The sequence below is a fragment of the Synchiropus splendidus genome, chromosome 15 (assembly GCF_027744825.2).
Source record: "Synchiropus splendidus isolate RoL2022-P1 chromosome 15, RoL_Sspl_1.0, whole genome shotgun sequence".
NCBI classification, from domain to species: domain Eukaryota; kingdom Metazoa; phylum Chordata; class Actinopteri; order Syngnathiformes; family Callionymidae; genus Synchiropus; species Synchiropus splendidus.
The window spans coordinates 1758209-1785056 of NC_071348.1; the positions used below are offsets into that span (position 1 = coordinate 1758209).

Sequence of the window (26848 nt, forward strand, 5' to 3'; positions counted from 1 at the left end):
ATTATAAACTTAAGTAACTAAGCAAAGGTGAGATAAATAACCACACTAAATGTCTGATCATATGTCGTATAATGTGTCAACAGCTCACGGAATAAGCTAAACGATAGGGGTACACTTAGATCAGTGAGCACATATTAACCTTTAATAAACACACTAATTACAGTGTTTAGACTTGAGTTAATTCTGTGACGATTACACGGTAAAATATCGTTTGGACGAACGAGAAACTAAACGTTATAATGATTATTCCTGCTAACATGCTGCTTATACACAAATGAAAAAGTGGTTTATTTATGGTGATATTTGTTCTCTAATCTGTAATGTAAACAACAATATAGTTTATCAAGATGTCAAACTGTTTCATCAGAATTGTGTGACAGAGAAGCAGCACTTCTACTCCAAACATCTGACAGATGCAACAGGTGAATTGGGAGACATCCCACCTTCAACTACACAGATGAGATAAGCTCTAGTTACACAGAGATATAGTAACAAGCGTCTTATCCACCAGGGACTCGGAGCAGAGCCTCTTTGTGGCAGCAACTCCAGGTGAGGCAGTTCATTTCCAGGGTTCAGGACCTGACGGTGAAAAACATGGTGAGTGACATGCACAGGGAAAGTGTGTGGAGAGTGCAACAGCGCTGAGTAAAGTCCAATCGTACCAGTCGATGTCGCTGAACAAAACGACTGAGTAAATATGACATTTTCGCAGGCCATCAAGGATCCGGTGTGGGACTGCTGCTGGTGGTGGGGGTCTATTTACAGCCCGCTCTATTTCAGCTGACTGACATCACACATTCCTGCTCGGGAAAAACACACACAGCGACACTCACGCTCGCTGACCCTTCCACTATTGTGTCCTGACCCCAGCTGGAATATTTGAGATGGAAATGGGTTACTACAGAACCAACCACGTGAGCAGCAACAGCCAGTAAACACACCAGAGTCGTTCGACCACCCGAACAGACGAGGGAGGCTTCACTCAACTGCTTCTGGTGTCAAACTTTTATCCTGAATTTAAAGTGTTTTTAGATCTTAAAAGCCCATAACAGCCCAAAACAGAAAATTCACCTAAAATGAAACTTGAATTTTGTGACTTGTTATAAAACCTTTAATTATACCAATACAGTACACGCTAAAAAATGTGTTTTTATCATCTCATTTTATTCAAAGATTCTCAATATAAATCGTAAACAGCAGAAGATCTGGGCAAAACATGTAAATATGAGTTTTAAAAGGCACTTTATTGCATGGCATTTTCTTCCATACATATTGTATTTATTTGAAGAACCAAAAAGCTGTTAAAATGCATTAAAATAGCATAATTCTGAAAGAAAAAAAGGGAAAATGAATAAAAACTCAATTCTCTACTAACTTTTTTTGATCTCCACAGTTCATTTTGAGTATTAAAACTACTTCTGACGAGCACATGTACTAAATCTGAGATTAAAAATCGTATTGTAAAATCTGAGTCTGCTGTGCTGCATTCACTGTCTGTAGGAGATTATGAAGGTTTGAACAGTCTGTTGAGGCACTAAATGACGACGAGACTGGATTTTGCGCCCTGAAACTTCGGTTTCACAAAAGAAATGAGCGAGACTTGAGACAGCTGCAGTGGTGAAGAGCTGTGTGATGGAGCCGAGCAGCTGGAGTCGAGAGACCTGGGGAGACGGGTGTTTTCACATCATAGTCCATTTTAGAAGAGGACAACTGTGATCAAGTTCATGGATCCACCTCACTGTCTTTGGTGAATGGAAGCAGATATGCGTGATCAAACGCTCATCACAAACTTGAGCAGTGGACCTGTTACCACAGGACACTTACGATCATATGTAATTACACATTACTTACACTTGTCTTTACATTATTTAATCATATATTTTAGCATCACATATATTGTTTTACTGCATTATTCATCATATTGTGACAGGTTTTCTAAATGTTTACTACATTTTCTTTTAAATCCTTCTGTCTTTCGGACTTTGCTCTGCTGACTCATCCATTCAAGTCAAGCACCACCGTCTTCAGTTGGCGAGTATCAGCGGGCCCCTCCCAGTTTTCTCCTCTCAACAGTTTCTCAAGAGGAAGTGAAGATCTTTTGCAACTCATCAGGGACCAGAGTGTGTGGTCAGAAACGTCATCGTTGGAGAGCGGACGGGTTGATAAATACCATCCCAGTTGCCATGGAAACAGGAGGATGTGTCAAGCAGGGTTGATGGTGGCGATAACAAAATCAACGTCAGCAAAGTTTGACATTTCATTTCACCGAGAGAGAAGCAGGCAGCGGCGCGACCTTGGCCCGAGCTTTTCACGTCAGGTGTGATGAAGTCGGGCAACTGGAGACCTTCATCCTTCCATCCTGCAACGATGAGTCACTTCTTTCATTTCATTTGAATATTTCTGCTCACAGAGCTCTCCGTCTCGCCTTCTGTGAGGTCGTGGGGGCAGCATTGGACGTGAAGAGGCCCAGGCTGAGGAGTTCATGGAGGCTTGCCACCAGCTTCCAAGGGAAACACCGAGGAGATTTAAGAGACTTGATCCTGGCTCTGCCCCGGGGCTCCCGCCCAGGAACACCCTCAAGACAGCAGGTCTACACTGAGTCCCAGCCGGACGTCTCAGCTTCTAATCCGATCACTGGAGAATCCGTCTGAACCAGGTTCTGCCATAGGTTTCACCGCTCCATCATCCTCTCTGACACAGAGATCAGAAAAACACCATTGCAGCTGATTATTCCTTCAGACAGGAGAGACAGAATCTGAGTCAAATCGACAGGACAGCGGCTCCCCCTCCTCTCATTTCTGGCTTCACTTCCTGTTATTTTCTCTCTTGGCTGAGTCCTTTCCTGTCACCTGATGCTCAGAGATACAGAATATAAATATGAGGGTCAGGGGTGTTGTGGGGGATCAGTGAGGAAAGTTCCAATACGGTCCGCCCAAACAAAAACACTCGCTAACATGAGGTTCGATCCCGAGCAGCCGCTCCAACAATACAGGACGTCGGTGTTTCTTACTTGACTGTTTGACGGTATAACCAAACAGGTGGTGGATTATTCTCCTTAAAAGACACGACCGTGTGGATGCATTGGTTTAATAAGTGCTGACTCAGCAGTGGGTGGACTCCGGGAAACATTCAGTGCCTCGTCCGCCAGCTCTGAAATAAACGCTGACTCATGAAGGCTCTTTGTGGAGAGGAGCACTGACACAGAAGCAGTGATGAGTCGGTACATGGCAGGCCAGCGACCTGTGTGACGACAGTGGCCGCCTGCACTCCATGTAGCTGGGCGGATGGTTCCACACCAGGAGACACAGCTCTGCAGCTCCACTGCTGCCTCTCAATACGGGGGCGTGTTTTCAGTACTGGGCACCATGGCCTCAGACTTGGAGGAGCTGATCCTGATCCTGACTCGCTGGACCGAACCGCCTGGAGATCTGAGCGCCCCCTTCCTTTATGAGGGAACCAAACCCCGGACACAAGACAGACCAAAGGACCCGGAGCCCCTTCCAAACGTATCATGTCTGAACAAGTCCGAATACACAAACACAGCTGACCTGGACACCATTAGAGTCACAAAATACAGGCTTCAGGTTTTATTAAAAAGAGCGGTGGATAAATAGAAAGTCTGAGGGATATTTACAAGGATGTCAGCTGATAAAGTGAACTCCACCTCAAGGTCACATGACCAAGACCCATTGCGGCGTCACTCACTCGAGCAGGTAGTTGATGAGCGCCACCCTGGGCGAGAGGATGGCCCGCTTGACGTGCCGTCCGCTCAGCACCTCCTGCCCGAGCGGACTCTCCAGGACCAGCCTCTGCACCAGCTCCGGATCTCTGGAGTCCTGCAGTGGTACTGTCACCCGGCCACACATCTTATTGTTGATCTGTGAGGATGAAAAGAGTCCAGGAATGAGCCTGTGGACGGCGGTGGGCGGCTGGGAAGGACGGGCGTCTTGTAGGTTTAGAAACAAGTGCATGTGCCACACTGATTGGTGTTAGCGAGCCAGGCCTTGAAGTGGAGGCAGCGCAGTCGTGCCAGTCCCTCGGAAACTTCTGAGTGTGTGATTATAGGTCGCGGACAAATTGGCAGCGGGAGCCCACAACAGAGAGCTCAGCCGAGCAAAAATAACATGGTCATCTTCCTCCTCCTCGTCATCATCATCATCATCAGCAGCAGCAGCAGCAGACGAGAAGCTGCCATGTCGATGAACAATAACTGTGTTCTCACACACTTCATGGTCCCAAAAAGACATGAGTCTATCAGCTGACACGTCTCCATCATTAGCTGCTCTCTGAGGGCTCTGACGCAGCCCAAGAGAGGGATTCCTGAAAGTTTATCTCTGAACTGAGATACAGTTCTAACAGTTAAAGCCTTTTCTTTCTTTTTTATCATCCTGAAACATCATTCATTTTGATCAATATTTCTGTATTAAAAAATACACACACACACATATATATATATATATATATATATATATATATACAGCCTAACTAACCAGAAGTAAGCTAAAAGCATTATTCGATCTCACCAGCACAGATATGTCCACAAACTCCGGGGTCTCCAGATACTTGGGGTCCACTGCTGGCCAGGGCTGCTGCAGGACGTCTCCTCCTCTCCTGAGAGAGTCGCTCAGTGGGTGGTTGACCTGGCAGAGACCTGAGAGAGAGCCAGGAGAGTTTAGAGACAGTCAACTCAGCAGGAATATTCACAGACATTTTCAACTCTGCCGCAGTTTTAGTTCCTGTTGCGGGAATTCAATATCAAACACAACAGTTGCTGGTCATGAGTGGATTTTTGTTGAAATATATTCACCAAGTGGGTTGACACAAACGAATACAGGTCACTGATGCAGGACAGAGGTCATGTTGGTATGGGAGTCATCACAAATGCAGAACACACAGGGGTTGTAGAAGAAGGCACACATCCAGGTCGATCCGAAAGCTGTCAAAGCCTTGGCAAATCCACAACTGGTCACCAGAGCCCATTTACTTCAGTGAGTTTAACAGGTGAAAATAGCCACTTTCTTGTCGTTTTAATCACAGCTGGTCATGTGACCGGATGTGTCACCCATTGAAAACTGTGAGGGAAACTTCAGAGTGTTCTTCAATCCAAACAAAGCAACAGAACAAACCATGTCCACTTGTTTCTAACTGTCACTGACAGCTTTGTTCATTTTGTTTGTAAATAAACAAGAGTCCCAATACATAAACATTGTTGAACAGTGATGTTGCAGGACTCCACTTGAAATGCAGGAACACTTTAATTTAACGAACCTGCCCACAGCTCAGACGACAGGTGAGGAGTCATGGGCGCCGTCATGACAACCAGAGCCGCGAGGGCTTCTTCAAACTCCACACTGTGCTGGACCACCCTGACCGTCGCCGCCTGAAAACACACACTCATGAGAGGACATGGACCAGGACCCAGCGTGTTTCTGAGAGAGCCGACTGGACGCTCACACTCAGCGTGTTGCTCAGACTCATCAGGCGAGCGATGGCGGCGTTGAAAAGGAAGTCGTCAGTGAAGTTGGACGTCACCTGAAAGGAATCAGAGGGCAAAGGTCGCACACGCAGAATCCAACTGAGACATTGATCCGAAGAGGCAGGCACTGTATGTCAACACTCCCCGGCTCCGTCTCCGGGGACAGGAAGGTTGGTCACAGGGCTTTTCTGCATGGACGGATCAAAGACAGACTGGGCTTCCAGAGCTTAGTTGAGGCCCTATAAAAGCATCAGCATTGAAGGGAAGAGAAAGTCGAAAACCTGGGGGGCAGAGGAGGCTATTTATAAAGTGCGACCAGCAACCGAGAGGATTTAAAATCAATTTCCACTTTCCCTTCTTCTGTTGCTCCGTTCCCAAGAGGTGGAGGGGTGAGGGTGTGTTGCCTGGGGCAGAGCCGAGCTAAATAACAAGAACACACTTCCAGCAACGCGACATCCGATCTAAACTACATTAAACACAGTTAAAATACATACCCGTAAAAGCCTGTAGCCACTGTATTGATTTGAAAAGGAGGAAATGCTGACCTCTTGTGGTCAAAACTACACACTACGCGTAAGTCATCACCTCCTGAATGGCGTAGTTTTTGTTGCGCCAAATGTTGAGGGCCTCTGCCTGCTCCTTCTTTTTCAGTCGTGAGGGGTCCGGGACATCCCCGAGTTGGCGGCCGCTTCTCAGCTTGGTGACCAGCTGCCAGAGTCTGGACTGCCATCTCAAAACTCCAGGAAGAGCATCGGCTGCAGACGCCAGACCAACATCAGGAGTCTTGTCTCAACGCCAGTGCATGACTCAACTCACTCTTCACGTTCCAGAGGATGTCCTGCTCCGGGGGCGCAGCGTAGAGGATGTACAGACGAACCGTGTCCACGCCGTACTGCTGCACAACCTCCTGAGGATCCAGACCATTGTGCTTGGACTTGCTCATCTTCTCCCACGTCACTGCCACGCGACTGCCATCCAACGCCAGCGGCTCTTTTTCTACCGAGGAGGAGACAGAGAACAGTCAATCATCCACAAATGAACAAATGCAGGGAGCATTGTCAAAGGTCCGCCGGGTGAAAAATACAACATTTAATACAAATCAATAATAGCACAGGTCTGAGTTTAAAAAGGCTACATAAAATTAAAGAAGGTGCATATCAAGAAATCCATCACTTATCTGGTGTCAAATGATGTGTTGATGACCATAAAGCATTAGCAGTATTAGTAATGTGAACTGACTATTCCGACTGAAAGACGCCAGCTACTATAACATGGCCACAAACTGCTGGGAAAAAAAGTAGTTCGTTCTCCACTGTCTCAGGGAGAAAAGTAGATACCTTTTTAGCAGAAATAGAAAGAATATAAGCGCGATGAAATAGTAAGCAGTAAGCATGTAACTTCAACTGCACACTCAAATTTCAAATCAAATGATTCAGCGACACTTGCGATTGATCTTCCACATGATGGTGCTGATACGTGGTCACGACCGTGTCATTTGAAGGTGCAACACAGTCAAAACACACAGTTTCTACGAGTATTTTAGACCATTAAAATGAGCTGTCAGATGCATGTCTCTCATGAGTTATGCTTCAAAGCAGCTGGTTAACTCCCATGTGTTGTCCATGTCCACTCTGGCTGCAGCAACGGGTTGTACCTTTCAGGTTCACCTCTTCTCTCTTGAGGTACTGACCACTGTCGACCCGTCTGAAAGTCTGACCCTTGATTAAACCCTGGACCAGAAGCTTCTTAAAAGGCTCCCTGCAAGAACAGAACAAGAATGAGTCCTGTTGTATCAGAGAGAGGCTGATTCCAAAAACAAAACTGCTCCACCTGTGCCCCACCAGGCCCTGGTCCTGGCAGAAGTGCGAGAAGAAGCGAGCGTAATACAGATGCATGACTGCGTGTTCCTTTCCTCCGATGTACACGTCCACAGGCAGCCAGGAGTCCGCCAGGTGGCGCTCAAAGGGCCTGAGGAGCAACAACGGTGGTTTGACATCACGGAAGGAAAATACTAGAACTTAAAATCCACTCAGGTTGGACAAATGAAATCTCTATAGATTCCACTTTTCCTTCCAACTTTAGATTATTCTTCTAATTGAGAAAATCAGTTATATATTTTATTGCTAATTTTCCAACAGATTTATCGATTTAACATGAAGATGATGCAATCTGCATTTTGTTTCACACCTTATTATGTTTTTTCTGGAACTGTATACCCTCACAGATTAAAAGTACACAACTATCAGAAATGACCACTTTAAAAAAGAGGCTTTCAAAATGCTTCAATCCACCTGGTCTCCAAAACGTGGCGGTCGTTCATCACGATTTCATCCGTATTATTGCCAGGTGACTGAGTTTTTCGTTGTTGCAGTATTGCGTTCATCCTCTAGGGGTCACTATTAATCCGTGAGATGGATAAAAAAACATGAGGGAATAATCTCATTTTCTGTCTCTTGTGCTTCAAACATTAAAGAGCAGGACAAGGCCTTGTTGTAGATAATCCCTCCACATGATGTGTGTGTGTGTGTGTGTGTGTGTGGCCTCACTGCCATGACGGTCAGCAGCAGAGGCAGTGATTCCAGCTAATAAAGCTTTTTTTAGGGCAGGCTGCCGTCTCTATATGTCAGCCGTCACACCAGTAATTACTCTCCTCCACACCTCTCCGCCTTACAGCGGCTGGCTGATGCTGCCTGCTGATAATTGAACCAGGGAGGAAAGTTATGAAAGGCAGAGAATAATTTGGCTTCTTTTCCGTCAAGGCCAGCGCCACGCGTAACGTGGACTTTTTATTTCTTCCTCTTGCATCTCTCACCGCGGCGGGCTTTCATCGCGTCCGTGCACTTAAGGCTCAGCGTCTAACGGATCAGCACAAATAGTGTAATTGCTTTTTTTGTTGTGCCATAAGCTGTCCTGCTAAGGGAAGCGGCTTTCCAGAGAGGTCAGGGGCACGGTAAAAATAAATCTCCTTTGTTAAGCTCGGGGTATCACCACCATCCCAGCAGGTGACGGAAAACGCTCCCATAATCTCTACTGGCAGGGGATTCAACTTGTGCTCAAGTGCGTGTGTGTGTGTGCGTGTGTGGGGGGTTAACTAGTGTGTGTTCTTGTGCACAAGCTATAGCTTTCTGCTGCAGTGTAAAGATCCCTAATGACATGTGAGAGCTATAACTGGCCCAAAAAAATAAAGGGTCATACAGATGTTCTACTTTGAGTCCTTCCCAGACGACCCAGCAATCCTTCAGTCAGCAGCCAAAGATTATGACCACAGAGAGCTTTGTCTTCTAGCTCAGCTCAGTCTTCAAATACAACAACATGCAGATACAGACAGTCTGACACATGAGAACAAAAAGTGAAGGATCTCATCTCTTTGTCAGCAGAAACCCCCACCATTTACTGACTCAAAATGATTGAAATGAAACAAAATCTATGGCAACAGCAAAATATAAACTAGGTCTTCTTTAAGACATTGGATTTAATGCTTTATCACCACTGAAATCCATATGCTGTCGAAAAATATGCATTTTTAAAACATTTAAAAAAAGGATGGGTTAAAATAAAAATTAGTAGAACCTCAATATTATGCAAGTCTTCATAAAAATGAATCTTATTTAGAAGTGTAGAAAACTAGGAGCAAGTAAAAACATTAAAAAGGTGGAGTGGAACAGAAGCTGCCATCCACAACTTAAACATAATCAGTGTAACTCAAAATAGCAACAATTAAACAGGACTGTGAAACAACTGTGTTGTGAGCAGTGTAAGGCGAGTCTTGTACCTGCTTGTGTTACTGGAGTCGGTGTATCTGAAGTAATACCAGGCCGAGTCCACAAAGGTGTCCATGGTGTCCGTCTCCCGCCTGGCTTTCCCGCCACATCTGAGAGGAAGGCAGCAGGATGACTGGTGTTTGTTGTCACTCAAATCGATATTAATCTGACAAATGCTACAGCTAACGGCCGAGTGATCCCAGCTTGTGTGTTCAGACAACACGGCACATGATGTGATTTCTGGGAGAGCGGGCTCCATCTGGCTGGAGAGGTCACGTCCCTGCAGAGAAGCCCAAAACTAAACTGGCGCCGGAGCGCTGTGCCTGGGCGGTGACCAACCGCCTGTGCTAACACGGAGAAACTGGCGAGCTCTGCACACATGGTGTGTTTGAGCTGGAAAGGTCACCGCGTGGCCACAGTTTTCGGGCCTGATCCAAACAAATCTGCCGGACACCTTCACAGTGGGAAGAAGGACATGGAAAAGTTTGAGCGCCTCTCCCCAGAAACCCACTGCTTTTGTCCTTATAATGAGTCTCTGCAGAGCTGAGAGAGCTTCACCATGTGGAACCGAGCTGCCGCCTCTACCTTCAGGGAGGCGTTTGGAAGACTCAATCCGTCTCAGTCCAAACTTCAGCTTGCATCCGTGTCAGCGCTGTGAGATGGCAACTGTAGTCGAACACGACAGCGATGACGGACAGAACGGTTGCCTGGCAACAAGCATCAGCTGTAGTAAAGTTAATATTATAAGGTGAAAACTGAACCTACTCTTAGATTTACAGTTCAATACACTGAAATGAAAAAGACTCATTTGTGCTTCCAAGGCAGACTTGGCAGCCAAGTGTTGGAAAACAGTCCAGCATGGAGCTAATGCCAGTTCCAGGCACTAGGCTTCACTTCAACTCCTCAAGTGGCTCTGCCCACATCGTTTACATATTTTACCTTTATAACTTTAAGAGAGGACAAAGACAGACATGCTTATATCGATATATCTACAGCCACTCTTACAGCCTGCGATCAGTCGTCATGCTCAGTCTCACACCCAGCAGAAGCAGGTGGCAGAAAGGCAAACTTGATGTGAGCAGAAGACAAAGTCGCACCTTCCAGAGCCAAGCCGAGTTCCTGTCCCTTCCACAGGCAACGCTACAGAGCCGCACACAGTCGGAGACAAGATTAGGGATGAGGAAATGACTTCCTCAAGGACAGATGAAGCTCCATCTCTCATCATCCTGTTCCTCTGAGTTCCACTCAAACTTTAATTGGACGTGGTCGACGAGGGAAGAGGACAAATTCCGGAGACACTTCACGACGGAGGGGAGACGGGGCGAGAGTAGATAACAGCGCCATGGTGATTTTAGCCATCAATCACCTCTGATGGGAGGAAATGTGGCTTTGTGGAAGTGGATGTGACGATACGTGCCATCTGCGGCTGAGTGGGACATTGTTTTAGTCAACATGGCGCTGCAGCAGTGATTAGACTCATTCAGGGAGGACTCCCATGTCAGCAGAGGACAGACGCTGAACAAGCAGCCGGGATTCGATGGCAATTAAATAAAAGCAGATGATTCGCACTCGTGTTCACGCCAGGAAAAACAGGGCGGCGCCAACAGATCCACTCAATCGAATGTTTGCATGGAGTGTTCACCCAGTCCATGATGGCAGATCTCTACAGGTGTTCATCCATGCAGGAGCCATTTAGCTGGAAGAATAAACCTCCACAATGCCGGTCTCTACAGATGTTCTTGACATCACCAGGACGCTGCAAGGGATGATGGGATGGCTGACAGACTACACTGTGTATAAGAGAGAGGGACTTGTCTCTCCTAAAGACCCTTCCTCGATGGTGGGAGGGTGAACGGGTTTATCTCAAGGTGGCAAGGTTGCAATACATTTTCCTCTGCTTATTGAAGTCAGGTCCCAGAGGCAGCAGCCTGAGTAAAGAGGCCCAATGTTACCATTCCTAATAATCATTAATAATTAAGATGAGGGAATGTTGCTCAATAATCATCTTCAGTTGTATAAGAAAGACAATTTCAAGTGCTAGCGACTATTGAGAAAAGGCAAAAGCCATTCTTTATGGCAAAACAAGAATCTGAACATAGACATCATAACTGAGTGCTGCGGTCTGCTGCAGCACAAACCAACCTCCTCTGCACGTTTGTGTGTACTGATGCACACAGACGTGTGTTTGTGTCCGACGGCAGGTACACAGTCCTGCAACAGCTGGCTCACATGACCTTCATCATCATCATCATTATAATGTGCCGCTGTCACCGATGTCCCGTTACACAACCGCAGCAGAGAAAAAAAAGTCATAATCACAAGGTTCACAAGTTCACCGGCGATGTGTTCTCCAAATGACACAAGCTAATTTTGTCGGACAACAAACTAATTTGGTCAACGGCGCTCCCCAGAGAGAACACAGGAAATGCGTGGCAGAGGCTGTGGCAACCAAGAAGGCTCGAATGTTTTTCAATTCTCACTCTGGAAACAATCTAATGGTGATGATCATTTCCGAAAGCCCCAAGGTGAAAGAGGAGAGAATGAACAAATCATCTTTGCTTTCCCATTTACACCATCACACATCTGAACGCAGCATTGATCTGCCGCGGCTACAGAGAGGACTGGCAGTGTCAGGGTCACTCAGTGAGCTGAGACTTGAAGGCTGTGAGTGGGCTCTGACAAATAAAGCCCCTTTTTACAACATCCTTTTCTCTCCTTTGGTTTCTGTGTGCACAGATTCGTGTCCTGACCCCTCAGAGACACCTGGGATCTCGTGATGCATCTCTGGGTCAAACACACTGACCCTTGCGATGAAAAACCTGTTTTCAGCCTCAAAACTGGTCTGTTATTAACATTAGGAAAGAACTTCAGCCAAAGCATTAACTTCTCTTTAATTGAGTTTCTGGGAAAGTTCAGACTAACAAACTAAACTAAAACCTGTGGAAAGCGTGAGCCGAGAGAAGAATCTCCTCACCTCAGATGGACCCTCAATTGGCTTCAATTTAATACAAATTCCAATAAAATCAGAATGATAACCACTAAATAACAGCAACACTAACCTAAGTTCCCAAAACAAACCAAACCAAACCAAACCAAACCAAATTTAAAATGATGTCACCTCACCTGGGACACTTGCAGTCGACCCAGTCGTGAGCCAGCTCCAGGGGAGAAGCGCCTTTTCCAGTGAGCAAGGGCAGTTTCGGCAGGATGACCGGTAACTCCTCCTCTGGGACGGCAACCGGCCCACAAGACCCACAATGCACCAAGGGTATCGGCGTCCCCCAGTACCGCTGCCTGGAGATCAGCCAGTCTCTGAGCTTGGAGCTGGTTAGATGTCCCCCAACCTTCTGCTCTCTGGCCTTCTGGGTGATGAGCTCAAAAGCTTTCTCCCTTGAGAGTCCTGAGAACTACAAGCAGCGAACTAACGTGAATATTCTCAGCTTTCCACTTTCCTACATTCACCGACCACATGTACCTCATGCGAGTTGATGACGGTCTGATCGCCAGCTTCGTGGCTTGTGAGAACATTGGTCCACTTTAAATTTAGAGATGTGGCGACGCCCAGATCGGCCTCGCTGGAGGACGGCGTACCTGAGGACACGCAGTCGAAGAGAAAGCCGATAAAACACTCCAAACTGTTGTCTCAAGGTGACGCCCCTTTGGCCATTCTTCAGAAAGGAACAAGGTCACATGTTATTCCACTCTGACGGCTCATTTAATAGCATGATGTGGTGAGACTGCAGGGTCTGAGAGGTTTGGGTGGAGCATATAGCGCTGAGGAAACCGCCTTTTTCTCCACTTAGGTTTATTTAGTAAAGCCACTCAGCGACAGGACAGATTCTATAGCTTCAGCAATGAAGTGAAGCCTCCATCTTTCTCCTGAGGCCGACACACACTCACAGGGATTAAGCGTCCTCTCAGGGGATGCTACACTAATAGGAAATTCAAATGAAAGAGTCTACATCTATTAACTAAGCCAATGATTAAGGTGCGACAGGTTAATGTGTGTGTGTGTGTGTGTGTGTGTGTGTGTGTGTGTGTGTGTGCAGGTGTGTGAGGTCCACCGTACCAATGACCGTGTCCAGAGAGGCATCGAACGCCTCCCTGTGCGAGATGACGACAGGAACCTCCTGGCTGGTGAACAGGTTGAGTGCAGTGACCTCCGTCAGCGAGTCTGGACATCAGAGGGGAGATAAAACAGCTTATTAGGAACACTGGCGCTCCAGCCGGATGAAGGCGTCCCCAGGGGAATCCCAATTAGCATACACAATGGCGAGCGCAGCCTTTACAAGAGAGGCTGAATACAAGGTTAAATCATCATCTTTACAGGACGCTGAGGTCACACAAATAAACCATTCACACTTGACGCAGGCGTCAAAGCAGCTGGGCAGTGCTGACGCAGGTACCACAGGTACCACTGTAAGTCCTGATGCTTCACTTGCAGCGGAACTTCTTAGGAAAATAAGGGGATGGGATTTTTTTTTTCTTAAAAGACCAGCAACAGAGAGAGAGAGAGAGAGAGAGAGACTAATTTTAGTTACCCACAACCCCTAGACACCCTTCTGTCTCTGCCTTTCATCTGAGCCAAAAATATGAGCTGTCTTTTTTTACCATATGACCTTTTTAGAGTCAACCCATTATACATTTTAAGCTTGTCGTTTTTCAGACAATGTTCTCTTTTGATTTAAATTATTATTTCACCCCCCCCCAGATGTTTTGTTTTTCCTAAAATTGGAAAAGATTAGACTTTCTCTCAGAAATTCATCAAATAAATCTGAGGTCTGGGGCTCACTTTTCAACATCATCATTACATGTATTTTCACAGCTCCTGTACCATTTTATGTAAAGAAATCAAATAAAAATTGAAAAAAAAAATGAACAGATATGATGTTCCATGATTTTTAACTCCATAGGTTATTTATCAGCAGCTTATAGAGGTCATTGTCATCAAAAACATACATTTAGGACAAACTTGACTTTTGATATATTTGCACAAAACTAATTGAAATTCTATTTTATACAGTCTAATAATATTAGTTTCAGTGTTTGTCTATTTAATGAGGTCAATTTAAAATGTGTCCGTTAATGTTTTGGGCTGTATTGTTATGGTACTATAAATAATGTTTTGTTTTTGTACTGTATGAATAAAAACTAATAAAAACAAAGGGAAAACAAAAAACGCAATTCCTTCGTGACATATATGAGGATACTGAAAGCAAACTTTATGGATGAAAAGGTGAGGAGGTTCGTCATGTAACGTGTCTCTGATGTGAATAGAAAATGTGTCAGGAGCTTAAAAACCATTTATGTAAGACTCTAAGTTGAGAAGAGTGGTGCAGGTTCACCTCTGCCCGGTTGGAAAGACTGTTGGAGTGCGGAGCGCACTGAGCTGCTCCCGTGCAGCAGGCGGTGGGAGGGCAGGATGGCAACATAAGCTGCTCCAAAAACAGCCTCTGGAGAGGCGCTGTACGCCGACAGAGTCTCACCGGTGTCCTCGCCATTCACCTGCCGCACAAGAGAGAAAACAAACCAAGCCGCTTTAGGTGCTGAAACATTCACAGAATCTGTTCCAGTCAGCAGCAAGAATCATTGTTGACTCTGTTTCACAGCTCTGCTGAAGATGCTCATCTGTAAGTTACCCTTTGTAAGAATGGTTGTGAGCCTGTGAGTTCAGAATCCATCTGGCTTCTGCTGTGAATATATGTAGAGGCAGCTGTGATCAAACAAGCAATCACACCTCTGCTGGGGAGATGAAAAAGGGGAGGGCTTGAGGGGGAAAGTTGAGGAACTCAGATCAGCTAAGAATGATAGATGAATATAAAAAAGGAGATTAGATTCACCTTCAGTTTGAAATCGAAATAACAGCCGGTGCAATCCCCGATCCAGTTGGCCTGCATGGCTTTGACCCCATACCACTCGGGGAGGTCAGCGAGCGCATCCAGCAGCGGCTGGGAAGAGAGGGCGGGAAACGTCTCAGTGATTACAGAAGGTTCAATTCATTCATAAGTGGTGGAGCTCACAGGATCACTAAAGTCCTGAACCAGGGATGCCCCACTTTCCCTTCAGATGGACAGGGCTCACACAAGAGTGGAAGGCCGCCCTGCCTTACACACGCCGCACAACAAGACGTTATTCTCGAATGATTAAAGGAAGCTATGCATATCAATGAGTCCCAGGCCAAAAAGCCACATCTGTGGCAGGGCCTCTCCATTTCCCTTTCACTCTGTCAAAATCTATTACCCACAATCCCCCGGACTCCGCCGCGCGGCGAGCACTTTCTCATCACAGCAATATCGATACAAGCATAAACACCAGCTCTGAAACATGACAGCCGAGTGCATCGTTTATGGATTCACTGAGTGAGAGAATAAAGAAATAAATCCTGCCGTTGGAGCCGCAGCAAGGCGACAACCAAGCCTGCAGCTAATGATGGCCATTGAGCCTGACGTTTTCAGCGTAAAGAAATAATGAAATAGTTTTGAAAGAAAACAAATATGGTTCCCATGGCAACTCAATTGCGTTCACCATTGGTGGATGTGGCGATTTAAAGCAATGTGGCGATTTTAAACGCACTCAGGCAGAGTGATTCATTGAAATGTCACAGCCACATGATGCTGTGAGTTCAGAAAGTGTGATTGTGCATGAAATGGAAAAGCCATCTATTAGCACGTGACGCTTCCCATGCAAACATCCATCGTTATAATTGTGTGCAGCCAATTGTGTCCTGAGATGAGCAACATCCTCATCATTTATGAGGAGACTGCGTCACCGTGATGTTGAGTGAACTGATGTTGGTTAAACGAACATCACCTGAAGTCTGCGGTGTCTAATAGAGCAGAAGACGCCGTCCAATTACAGTCCTTTATTTCCCAGCTCCCCGTCTTGGCTGGGTCCAGGTTCCTCTCCATCTGTCTTTCTCACTTCTTCTCCTAACACCTTCCTCTTCCTTCCTCCCCACTTCTACATTTGTCAGAGAAAATTAGAAATGCAAGAACACATTGTCACAGTAGGCTGCTTCCACCTACGCGCTTACATGGACGACAGCGCAGCCACTGATCGGCAGCTGATTCATATTTACACCTCATTTTCACTCAGCGACCTGATTCAGCACAGTCAGGGCAGGAGCCCGCCCCTCCCTGAAACCCAGGCTGAGGGAGCATGATCAAGACACCCCCAAGAGTGTCTAACTTGTGCTGCAGACTCAAAGTGGGAAGGTTGCAAGTTCAATTCCAGCAGTAGGAAACTTTGTTTGGAGCGAACCTTGGCCCCTCAAGTGTGGAGGATGTTGGGTCTTCATCCAAGATATTCAGACAAGAAGCAGGCTTCTCTCCATTAGTTGGAGCGGCTGTTCTACCTTGAGCCGCTCACAGACGCCTCACCTTCACTCTGAGACACCCTGCAAGGGAAACTCATATCCTACAATCTTGTTTTCTAGCACCATAAATCCCCTCTCAGATACAAAATATATCATGTAATCACGTAAAAACATATTTTTGAATATGAACGCACCCTGCATTAAAATACAGGCAATAATATAAGAGTGACTGGAGGAAAATCTTTCAGACCACTCCCCAGTTTTCCACACTCATAAACTAGACAATTTATAGTCACAAATAACAAAAAATTAATGTCTAAATACAATTTCTCAGTTGAACTTAAAGCAAAACTTAGGTAATAGAAAGCGGCCACAGCAAATGTAAATGGTCGGCAGACAGAGAGAGAATGATAGAAAACTTCAACCAAAGTGTGATCCAGCAGTGCTGCAGTCTTGGAAGCGGCAGGTGACTCACACATCGAGAGGTAATTTCCCTCAGCGCTAACATTAAAGAAGGCTGAGGCTTGTCATCAGACCACCTGCCGGCTTTAGCCGAACCTCCCGGGCTTTCTCGTGGGTCTGGGGAAGCCTAGCAACACATGATGTTCTCCGAGGGTCTGATTACGGAAGCGGAGAGACATGGAAGCACCTGCTGAGAGGGAAGCATCAGCCGTGATTGGCTGCTGCTTTTTTTGGCTGAATAAGGCCGGACAATCACTCAGACACTGCTTGTCCCGCATGCACTCAAACATCAAATACCTTGGCGTAATTCGTGGTCTTAATGAACCACTGTGTGAGCAACCGCTGCTCCACCACAGCGCCGGACCTCCAAGAGTGGCCATTTTCATCGACCTGCTCATCAGCCAGCACCGTCTGGTCAACAGGATCCCAGTTCACCACAGCCTACAGAACACACACACACACACCGGTGACAGACTGCAGGCTTGAAATCCACTATATTTGTACAACACATGAACAAGTTGGAACAAAGCTGCGTTTATCACCGCCGAGGAGCAGGAGAGTCAATCATCTCTGGAAATGTCAGGGAGCTCAACCCAAAAGCCTGTCACGTCTGTTGTCATTTACCGGATGGAAAGCTGGATAAACAGATTATTTTAAAGGCCAGTACCTCTTTCTGATACGCCAGTCCTGCTTCAAAGAGCTTGATGAACAGATACTGCGTCCATCTGTAGTACTCTGGAAGACAAGTGGTCACTTCCTGTGGGGAAACAGATCAGGTTTGAACTGAGCTTTAACCAACGCTGTGTTCTCAGTCCAAAACTCACTCTGTCCCAGTTAAAGCACAGGCCCAAGCTGTCCAGCTGCTCCCTCATGGACTGGATGTTGCTGAGGAGAAAACACATCCAAGCTCATACAAAGTAAATCTTTCATCAGGGGCCGCTCTTTAGTGAAACTGATGGCAGCTCTTGATACTGTCTTCCAAATCCTCTCGTCCACCCTGCCTGCACTTCCTTCTTCACCTCTGTCTGGAACTCATGTTCACCTTTTTGTCCACTCTTCTGGGTCCAGACCTCTTTCAATGGCTGCGTTCTCAGCTGGAAGTCCAAATGCATCCCAGCCCATTGGGTTTAAAACCTAGCAGAAACAAGATGGATGGAAGAAATGTGTTTTTGAATAAAAGAGAGGGAATGCAGTCTCATTACAGTGGCACACATTTAATAGGATAATACAAAACATGAGCAGAATTAATGAAGCAGGCAGTCAGTATGTGAATTGACTTTTTAAATTAATAAAATATAAAGTAAATATATATATATATATATATACATATTAAATAAAAAAATATATTGAATGTATTGTTTAGATATAAGACAATATTAATAAATACATTATTTGGATTAATGGACACAATATGGACAGTAACACTCTGCAGCGCTTCATGAATAAATAATGGTGAGACAGACTGACATGAGGTGAACAAGATATTTTAGAAAGTAACTTAATTTTGAGGGGAAAAAAAATCTATAGATACTGAACATAATAAAAGATGTATGGTGAAACTAGAGTGCGGTCCTGCTTCCTCCAGTTCAACACACTCTCACATGCCGACCTCATGTGAGAAACCTATTCATGTGTCCATATTCTCCAGGCTACTCCACTGTAACTCTGACCTCAATGGCATCAACAACAAGCATGTCATCTTGGACTGATCCCTGGATACATTATGGAAATTCTGAGCCAATACCAGGCAGCCAGGACCCTTATAAGGTCAGGTGGGTCGCCCAAAAGTCAAGACTTAAATAAACAGTCTCTATCAGAGCACCTGGACCCTGGAACAGCACGCCATGAAAGCAAAAAACTTTTGGATAGACTTGAATTTATGTGACATCAGTATCTGCTTTTGTTGAGATGTTCTTCACCCACATTCATGCCTCCGAGCACTTGTGTATACAAAAGCGCACAGGTAGGCGCTCTACCTCTCACACGATCCTGTCTGTAAGGTGCTGCTAAACAAATAAAGTTCTATTATTACCATAATCTGAAATACATCACTTACATTGAGTGCTGAGCATGAAGGATCCATCCCACTAAATTGCTTCACCCAGCTGACCTCAGCTGCATTATTCACTTCAGCTAACTCAGACAGAAATTTACATCCAGTCACATGTTTTAAAGTAGGTAGAGAACATAAGGATGTTTTTATCTATCATGCCAGCCGTCTAAAAATAGAACTCTGCTCTCCACAGAGCACGCTTGGTTTCATATTTCATCGCACCCATCCAATATAACAAAACAACTTCATTTCCTCTCATCTGGTTTCAGTCAAGCCCCTCGGTTGTTTCTGCACTCGCTGTGAGAGAAAAGAGATGAAAGCATGGAAGTGGAAGGTGTGAGGAGAGTGGAGGAGAGGCGGAGCAGAGACAAGACTGGAGTGGACTGTTGTAGGGACTAACTGGTCTGATGTTTCAGACCATTTGGTATCCTTGGTAACTGCATGGGCCTCATTTGTAAAGCTGACGACTACACAGGATTAAGCAACCAGGGTTCGCTGCTGCAGACCACTGCCACGGTTCAGGAGGGAAGCAGGGACTTACAAATATAGATATAATAGAAACTGAACAACTCAGAGGAAAGAGATGAGTCTCATTACTGTGCTGTTGAATCAGTGGGAAAGTTTTTCACCAAACCAGCGCTCAGGATGTATGGCTGTAGCCAGCTGCAGCAGCTAAGGTTTTGAGAGGAGAACAGCTCTCACGGCTACAGCAACCATCCTGCTCCTACCTCCGTTCAGGACCTTCAACACCTTGTCATCACACAGGCTGTTACTCGGTTGACAAAAGGTTCTGACAGATGAACGTGGAGGCTGATTATCTACCTTTTTTATGAACAACATGGAGCTAAACTGCTCCCAGATGGTGAGAATGACTAGCCAGCTCTGTGAAGGTTACATCAGCTGCTAGAACGAGAGGGTTTGGGTGCAAAAGCAGTGACAGCGATGTAGAGGAGCGACAGACTGAAAATCAGACTCCATCAGTCGTGTCCAGAGGTTGGTGTAGAGGTCTGGGCCCAGGTGTGTTGCAGGAGCACCGGGTCAGGACAGTCAAACGCGATGACAGAAACAACACGAGGATTTACTTGCATGAAAAAAGCATCTGCTTGTGTAATTGTGAGCTGGTCATTGGCTATATGTCATACAAATGATCTACAAAATGGAAGTTCTGAGTATCAATTCAAATATAACACCTCTGTTACCACATGATTCAAAAAATACATACAAACGTCAATAATACGTCACAGAGCCACAGGTATTGGGCATTGAGAAGATACATTGATTCAACAAACTGAGTGAGAAAACAAGGTCAATAAAGTGCATGCATCTCTGAAGACCTTGTTCTTACACAAGAGTGCTTTTAATCCGTCTGTAATGAGTGGTGGCACCGGTGTGAGCCTGGGATTCGTACTCCACATCTGTGAAAGTTGTAACTCAGTGATTTATTGTCTCTCACTCTTTTGATAATCTGTGCACAAATTTGAAAGTTCACACATTTATTCAGTTGTGCTTACTACCATCACCACAAGTATTTTACTTATGTCACCTTCTTTTAAACTCTTTCCAAAACTTTACATCAGTTTGAAATTGTGAATACAATTGGCTGGACAATGCTGGACATAAAAAAAATGACTTGGCGGCCTAAGTTGGTGCCCAGGCCTTGAGTTTGACCCCTGTATTACAGCGTTCATAAACTAAAGGGGCTCTAAGAGGTTTGATAGACAATGAGAAATCACTGATGATGACACTAGTGATGAACAATATCTTCACTGTGCTAGGGCTCACTGTTACAATGTTATTAAGGCACCTCACAAAACTCTTGCTTTTCTTTCTAAAACATGGCCTGCTGCACTTCCTTGCACATACTGCACAACAACAAGTCGACCTCACACACTGATGAAGACAGTTCAAGAGCAGGCGACCACAGAAGTGCAGCTGGACAGCTGCACAGCTCACAGTGGACTGAACAGAACCTATTATTTCAGTGACCCATCGTGTAAGTGAGGAGCAATTATTTTCCCCAAATACACGTGCACTGCCGTCGCCGACAAGAATGCGACTCCCTAATTAGCCGGTAAACGCATCAGACGGTGCTCAAGCGGCGTGATGTGTTTGTTTTCCTGACAGATGCTGAGAGTAGAAAGGCTCTCGGGCAGCAGGCAGTTGTCAGTCATGTGAATCTTTGGTTCCATTTGGGGATTGCAAAACGACACTTTCAACAGGTGAGGGACTTTTGTGATCCACCAGGAGAAACGCAAACGTCACGAACCGTCGGAGACTAAACCAAACGTGTGTGAGTGCCATGAAAGATGAAGGCGTGGAAGTCTTCATCAGACACCCACATATCTGAGACCAGATAATATTGATGACCACGCTTTAATTGGACCCGTGTCAAGTCGATAGAGCGTTTCGGATCACAAGTAAAGATTTTCCTTAGCTCTGTTTATACATTTCCTCTCAAAACCAATTCTGCGATTCGGTTAAATCCCTCATCTTAATCAGCCTGAAACACTTGAAACAGGAGGCAGCGCACTGCAAATGAGAAATCAATATTTTAAACTGTGCTCGGCTTTCAACGGTTTAAATAAACACACTGTGTGAGCGCAGACCTTCCCAATTGTGCCTTTGAACCCAACGGAAGGGATGTTGAGACTCACCTCTACTAGTATATGCACAGTAACTGTGTGTTTTGAGTGTTCAGTATCTGCCAGTTCTTTAAAACAGAACCTGTTAAACAGAAATGTACCTTGTGTCCCCTCATTCTCTGGAAGTGTCCAATGGTGTCACTGATGGTGTAGACTCGCACGTGACCCATGTGCAGCCGTCCAGACGGGTAAGGAAACATGGAGAGCACGTAAAACTTCTTCTTATTGGGATCCTGGAAGGACAGCGTGGTGTCAAGATAAAGTTCAGGAAAGTCTGCCATGACAGAGCTGGAGTTCCAGTGGCTATTATTAGCCTGCCTGCGGAAGATGGAAGATTTCGACAGAACCAATGAGGTCAGGATGAGAATAATAAGTCATTGTCAGCAGTGGGAGAGAGAGAGAGAGAGCACTGACTTCTGCCGACTGACTGTACGAGGCTTTAATGGCGTCTGATTATAGCATCAGGCTCTGTGGCAGCCACCATTATGGATAGTTAACAGTCACTACACTGTTTCCACAGCAACAATGCAAATAGCAGTTATATTCAGCCATTCATGATTACAGGAAACCTGAGTCATGAATTTTTCAATAAATTAATTAGGAGCAGGCCTGTCATGACAGCACTTAATCACTGTCAGCCCCGCGGAGACGGAGCCACGTTCAGATCATTAGGATCTGTAATCGAAAGGAGCCCAGGCAGCCAGAGGGGGCAATATCTCCGCATCACATGGGTGATGATTAGCATAGCATAGCACAGGAGACTACGCCTCCTAAAGCCCAAAACACATAAATGATGGCGGCCCAAATATACTTCAAAAAAGCAAAAGACAGAAAATGGGTTCCATCCTGGCCTGATGTGTCTGCGAATAATACAGTGACACCCAACAAAATATTGCACAAAATCTGGAGTCGGACAAGCAGACAGGAAGTGCCCCCTGAATCAGCAGTGGTCAGTTACCTGCTCCTGTGTGTCCTTCTGCCACTGTGCCATGATTCGCGGTTTCCACCATTCTTCCACTTTTTTTCTGGTCTCGGCCCGATAGTCCTTCTCCCAGACCCCCGTCTCACTGAACAAGTATCGACAGCTTGGGGAGAGGTGCAAAGATTTCCTCACAGAAGACCTCAAGGCTCCCGAGCGGACGATGGCCAGGGGGTAAAGAACGAGTCTTCTCAAGGAGAACTGCATGATGCTGAAGAAGATGGCAGTCGCATTAAATAATAATCATGGAATGATGAGCTACAGGAGGAAGTTAAATTTAATAAATGACATACTAAGAAGGGAGGTACCGGAGGATTGCAGCCTCACAGCAAGAAGTTCGGGGGGTTGAATCCCGCTCTGGGAAATGCGGAGTGACCCTGTTTTCTTCAGTGAGGAGCGTGCATGTTCATCCTGTATTGTGTGCAATTGCTCCACATACTCTGGTTTCCTCCCACAATCCAGAAACATAGAGAAGTTGACTGACGGCTCCAAATTGTCTGTGGGTGTGACTGAATGGTGGCCTGTCTAAAGGTGATGGACTGTAGACCTGTCCAGGGTGTCACCTGCCTCTGGCCCTGAGTAGCTGGGACAGGCTACAGGACCCTGCAACTGCATCTGGGGAATAAGTAGAAAAAAAGTGAAAAAACTAAATGGAAATGAATATAATCATTCATACTGTTAGTCAACAGAAAAAAGATGACCTTACTACTATATCCAAATAACTATTTGATAAACAAAAGCTGAACTTAACAGTCCACCTTGACTAAAAGTAAAACAATCTAACACTCAAACAAATGTAAAAGCTTGAGACTGTAGTGACGTAAACGTGTCCCCCATGAACACAATCTTGTGGTCGTCTCAGGTGTAAATTCTCCTTCCTCTGCATTGATCGCGGCACAGCAGGATTGTGAGACAGAACCAGAGAGAAAGGATCATGTGCCGACTCACTGTGCAACTCTGAACAGGCTGCTTCTGTTCGACTCCCTAATCTCTGGTGAGAGTGACAACTTCAAGTGACAGATTTGCCGCTAATTGGAAATTTATCTGGTGCGAAAATCTGCGGGTAATTTTAGACACGTCTTGTCCCGGGCATGACCAGACTCCTCTTATGAGCTGATATGGGATCTAGTCAGTGCCTTTATAATTACTTCAAGGATGGCAGGTGATTTTCAGGATGATTTTGAGCAGGAGTTTTCTGTTCCGCTTGACAGTATTCAGCCAGAGAGTCGGATGTTTGGCTAGACTTCTGATGTGGGTCATGAAGTCAATTACATGAGCAAAATAAACAATCTGACCTAAATTTATTCCCCACATCAAGTGCAACCATTGATATAGACACTGTTTCCAAGGATACCAAAGTTTTCTCAGCAGTCTCCGTCTGCTGAAAAGGCCCATCAGAAAAGAATTCTCCCAGTCTTCAGATACTAGACCACTCAAGAAGGAATCGTTATCTTTTCTATCTTATATTGGGGGTGGGGGGGTATTTCATCTTCAAACAAGTGGTGAACTCTCTTCTGTGGTAGCAGTTTTACACCAACATTGTCTGAAATAAACCAGTGCTGCACAGCAGCCAGCAAGCTTGCAGGAGTTTAAATCTCATGGAAGCTTCCGGTGCTGTCAAGCCGATCATCTGAGTGAGTGGGCTGAGGCCAGAGACCGGGCAAATGTTTCTATGGCGACAGGGCTCCTCAATCCAGGAGTTTCCAGAAAAGAGAACTCAGAACTTTCCAAGCACTGGCAGACAGCAGGTGTGCAGCGCCGAGATGGCTTCATGCTTACACATTTTCATCAGCTACTGAATTATCTATCAAAGTAACAAACCTCGAGTCTCTAGAATTTTAGAAATGAAGCTATTATTTGTCAATCAATGGCCTTTTGTGGTTTAAGTCCAATTGTTGTTTTTCTACAATCGTATATTTACACGACTACTACTTTAAATATCAGATAAAAAGCAATTACAAGTTATCATAGCTTTTCTCCTAGAATTAATAGAGACATTGTGTCTATAACATTAACATTGTATTCCTAACAGAATCGTGGGGTCCCCCCAGCACCTTTGTGCCTTTAAAATTATAATTTGTATGCATAGTATTCATTTGAAGTAAAAATTGCTTTCCTGTAGGATCGATTTTCGAGTTCTGTCAAGTGCTAATTTAAAAACCACATGGCACTTTTACTTAGTCTAGAAATGTACACCAGCTGAGGCAGTCAATGTTTCAAAACTATTAGGGGGTCGAACCTGCAACAAGGAGGGCTTGTTTAGATTAACTGGATGTTTGTTATGTGTACCACTGTCTTTGAGCTCTCTAAGAACTTAACGTTTAAATGACAACAGTATAAAACACATTATCACGTTACATCAGATTCTTGTACGACTATTCGCCTCAGATAATAACCAGATGCAGAACGCGAGTCCACTTACTTAGTCTGGATCCGGGTTGTTTACTCGCACCTTATCATTGCTCTATCACCACAAAACGTTCCGTAATGACAGAAAGAGTACGTTTTAAAAAGCAGAAAATGACCCGGTAACCGAGCGCAAGACTACAGTATGGGCGCCGCCATTTTTATTTGAACGGAACTTTATTGAAACCCTGCACGTTGACAATGACGTAAGACGCCGACTCCTTGTGATAAAGCTGCAATGCCGACGCCGAGGTTTTATTACTCATTAGGTACCCAACCATATTAGGTAAAATTAAAAAAGAAACAATGTTAGGGGAAAAAAACAATAATTTATTTAAACATTAGCGATCTGTTATTTAAAAAAAAAAGCCCGCAACAAAACAAAAGCACATTTCATAAATTCGTTCCAAAATGTTATGGCACTGCTCTTAAAAGTTAAAGTTTCGACATGGACATAAAACACAAGGTCCAGTTCATTTATCTTCCACATGAGAGAGCTCTAACTCCCTGCTACATCACAGATGGTAGGAAGAGGAGAGTGGGATCAGACTTCGCCATCATCAGACTCTGACCTTTCATCTGACATGTACAGTGCCTGAACCAGAGAAAATTCAGGGCCTGTAAAGCTGAGGAGGAGCCAGGAGGGTCCTCGTGTGTGGTCAGACTCTGACCTGCTCAAGGCTCAAGGCTTCTGTCAGAAACCACAGTTAAGTGGAATAAAAGCCTGAGCAGTGACTGGAGTGAGAGAAGAGTGAATTAAACCATGCTTACTCAAAGAGGTTATAAATCCCTTCCTCTTTCATATTCAGTTGTGTATTCATTATTTCAGAGCTGCTGAAAAGAAAGTTAAAACCGCTTCAGTAGAAACTATCCCTGCTTTGATGGAGCTACAAGGTCAGTGAGTCTGTTGTAGGAGGAACCGCACAAGAGCTTTCAAGCAGTGAGGCCATTTGACCATGAAATCCTCGAGGAGACTCACTTAATGCGAGAAAAAAGGCGATTTATTGGCTTTTAATTGAATAAGTATCTACTAAAGAGACAGGAGCTGTTTACAATGCATACAGGAAATGGCCTCAGTCTGTATATCATATGTGAAAGATCTGTTTCTGCGAGACTAGAGTTCACATCAGGGATGACAGTGAAATGGTCTAATTCAGAATACTAAAGCGCTCATTAATGTGAAATAGATGAAACATACATATTATTGATTCAGAAATCTTTGATAGTCGTACCTGTTTTTCATGTGTTTTTGTCAGATTCTTTCGTCAAAATCAGAGTTAAGCCGTTTCCGTACCAATAAGTCGTGCTAATCGTTAGCGTGTGTGTTTTTGGCATTATCTTGAGTTAATGAAGAAAATGTTTGACATTACATCGTATATTCAAAAGGAATCATTTAATGAAATATATTAAAAGTGAACCCACAGATCAAACTCAGAAAACCCCAGTGCTGAACAGACCATTTTAGCTTATTTTAATTATGAAGCAGTATCTCATGGTGACTTTACATTATTACATTTTTTCCATCTAAACCTGACATGTTTTTTTTTAATTCAGGTCCCAATATGTGATAAATAAACTCAGATATTTTGCGAGTGATTTACTGGCCCACACAATATTTTTTAGACCAGAGAGAAGAATTCCGGATTCCTACCTCAAGCATCTTAATTGGCCCAGAGTTCTAAAAACATCTTTGGAAGATTCTGCAGAACAACATCAAAGCTACTTTTAATTTTTTTTAAGTTAAGTTTTTTTTT

General features: G+C 44.9%; 1 protein-coding gene across 9 annotated transcripts; it reads right to left on the reverse strand.

Moving 5' to 3' along the window:
• Positions 1-530: 530 nt before the first annotated feature.
• Positions 531-25257, reverse strand: lars2 (leucyl-tRNA synthetase 2, mitochondrial). 9 transcript variants are annotated; one of them, XM_053844101.1, is made up of 23 exons: positions 25111-25257; positions 22982-23303; positions 22668-22899; positions 21811-21942; positions 18057-18148; positions 17839-17899; positions 17682-17771; positions 17312-17455; positions 15078-15185; positions 14583-14742; positions 13307-13411; positions 12713-12828; positions 12361-12644; positions 9249-9347; positions 7307-7444; positions 7131-7234; positions 6293-6472; positions 6062-6231; positions 5455-5532; positions 5269-5380; positions 4524-4651; positions 3706-3878; positions 531-579 (listed from the first exon to the last, which is right to left on the reverse strand). In XM_053844101.1, the coding sequence occupies exons 3-23, from the start codon at positions 22893-22895 to the stop codon at positions 573-575; spliced, it is 2709 nt and encodes a 902-aa protein (XP_053700076.1). In that variant the 5' UTR covers positions 22896-22899; positions 22982-23303; positions 25111-25257; the 3' UTR covers positions 531-572. The 9 variants fall into 9 exon arrangements, with proteins under 9 accessions (XP_053700076.1, XP_053700075.1, XP_053700074.1 ...); XM_053844100.1 differs by lacking the exon at positions 531-579 and adding an exon at positions 1252-2691 and having other exon boundaries at positions 22997-23303; XM_053844099.1 differs by lacking the exon at positions 531-579 and adding an exon at positions 1252-2691.
• Positions 25258-26848: the final 1591 nt, after the last annotated feature.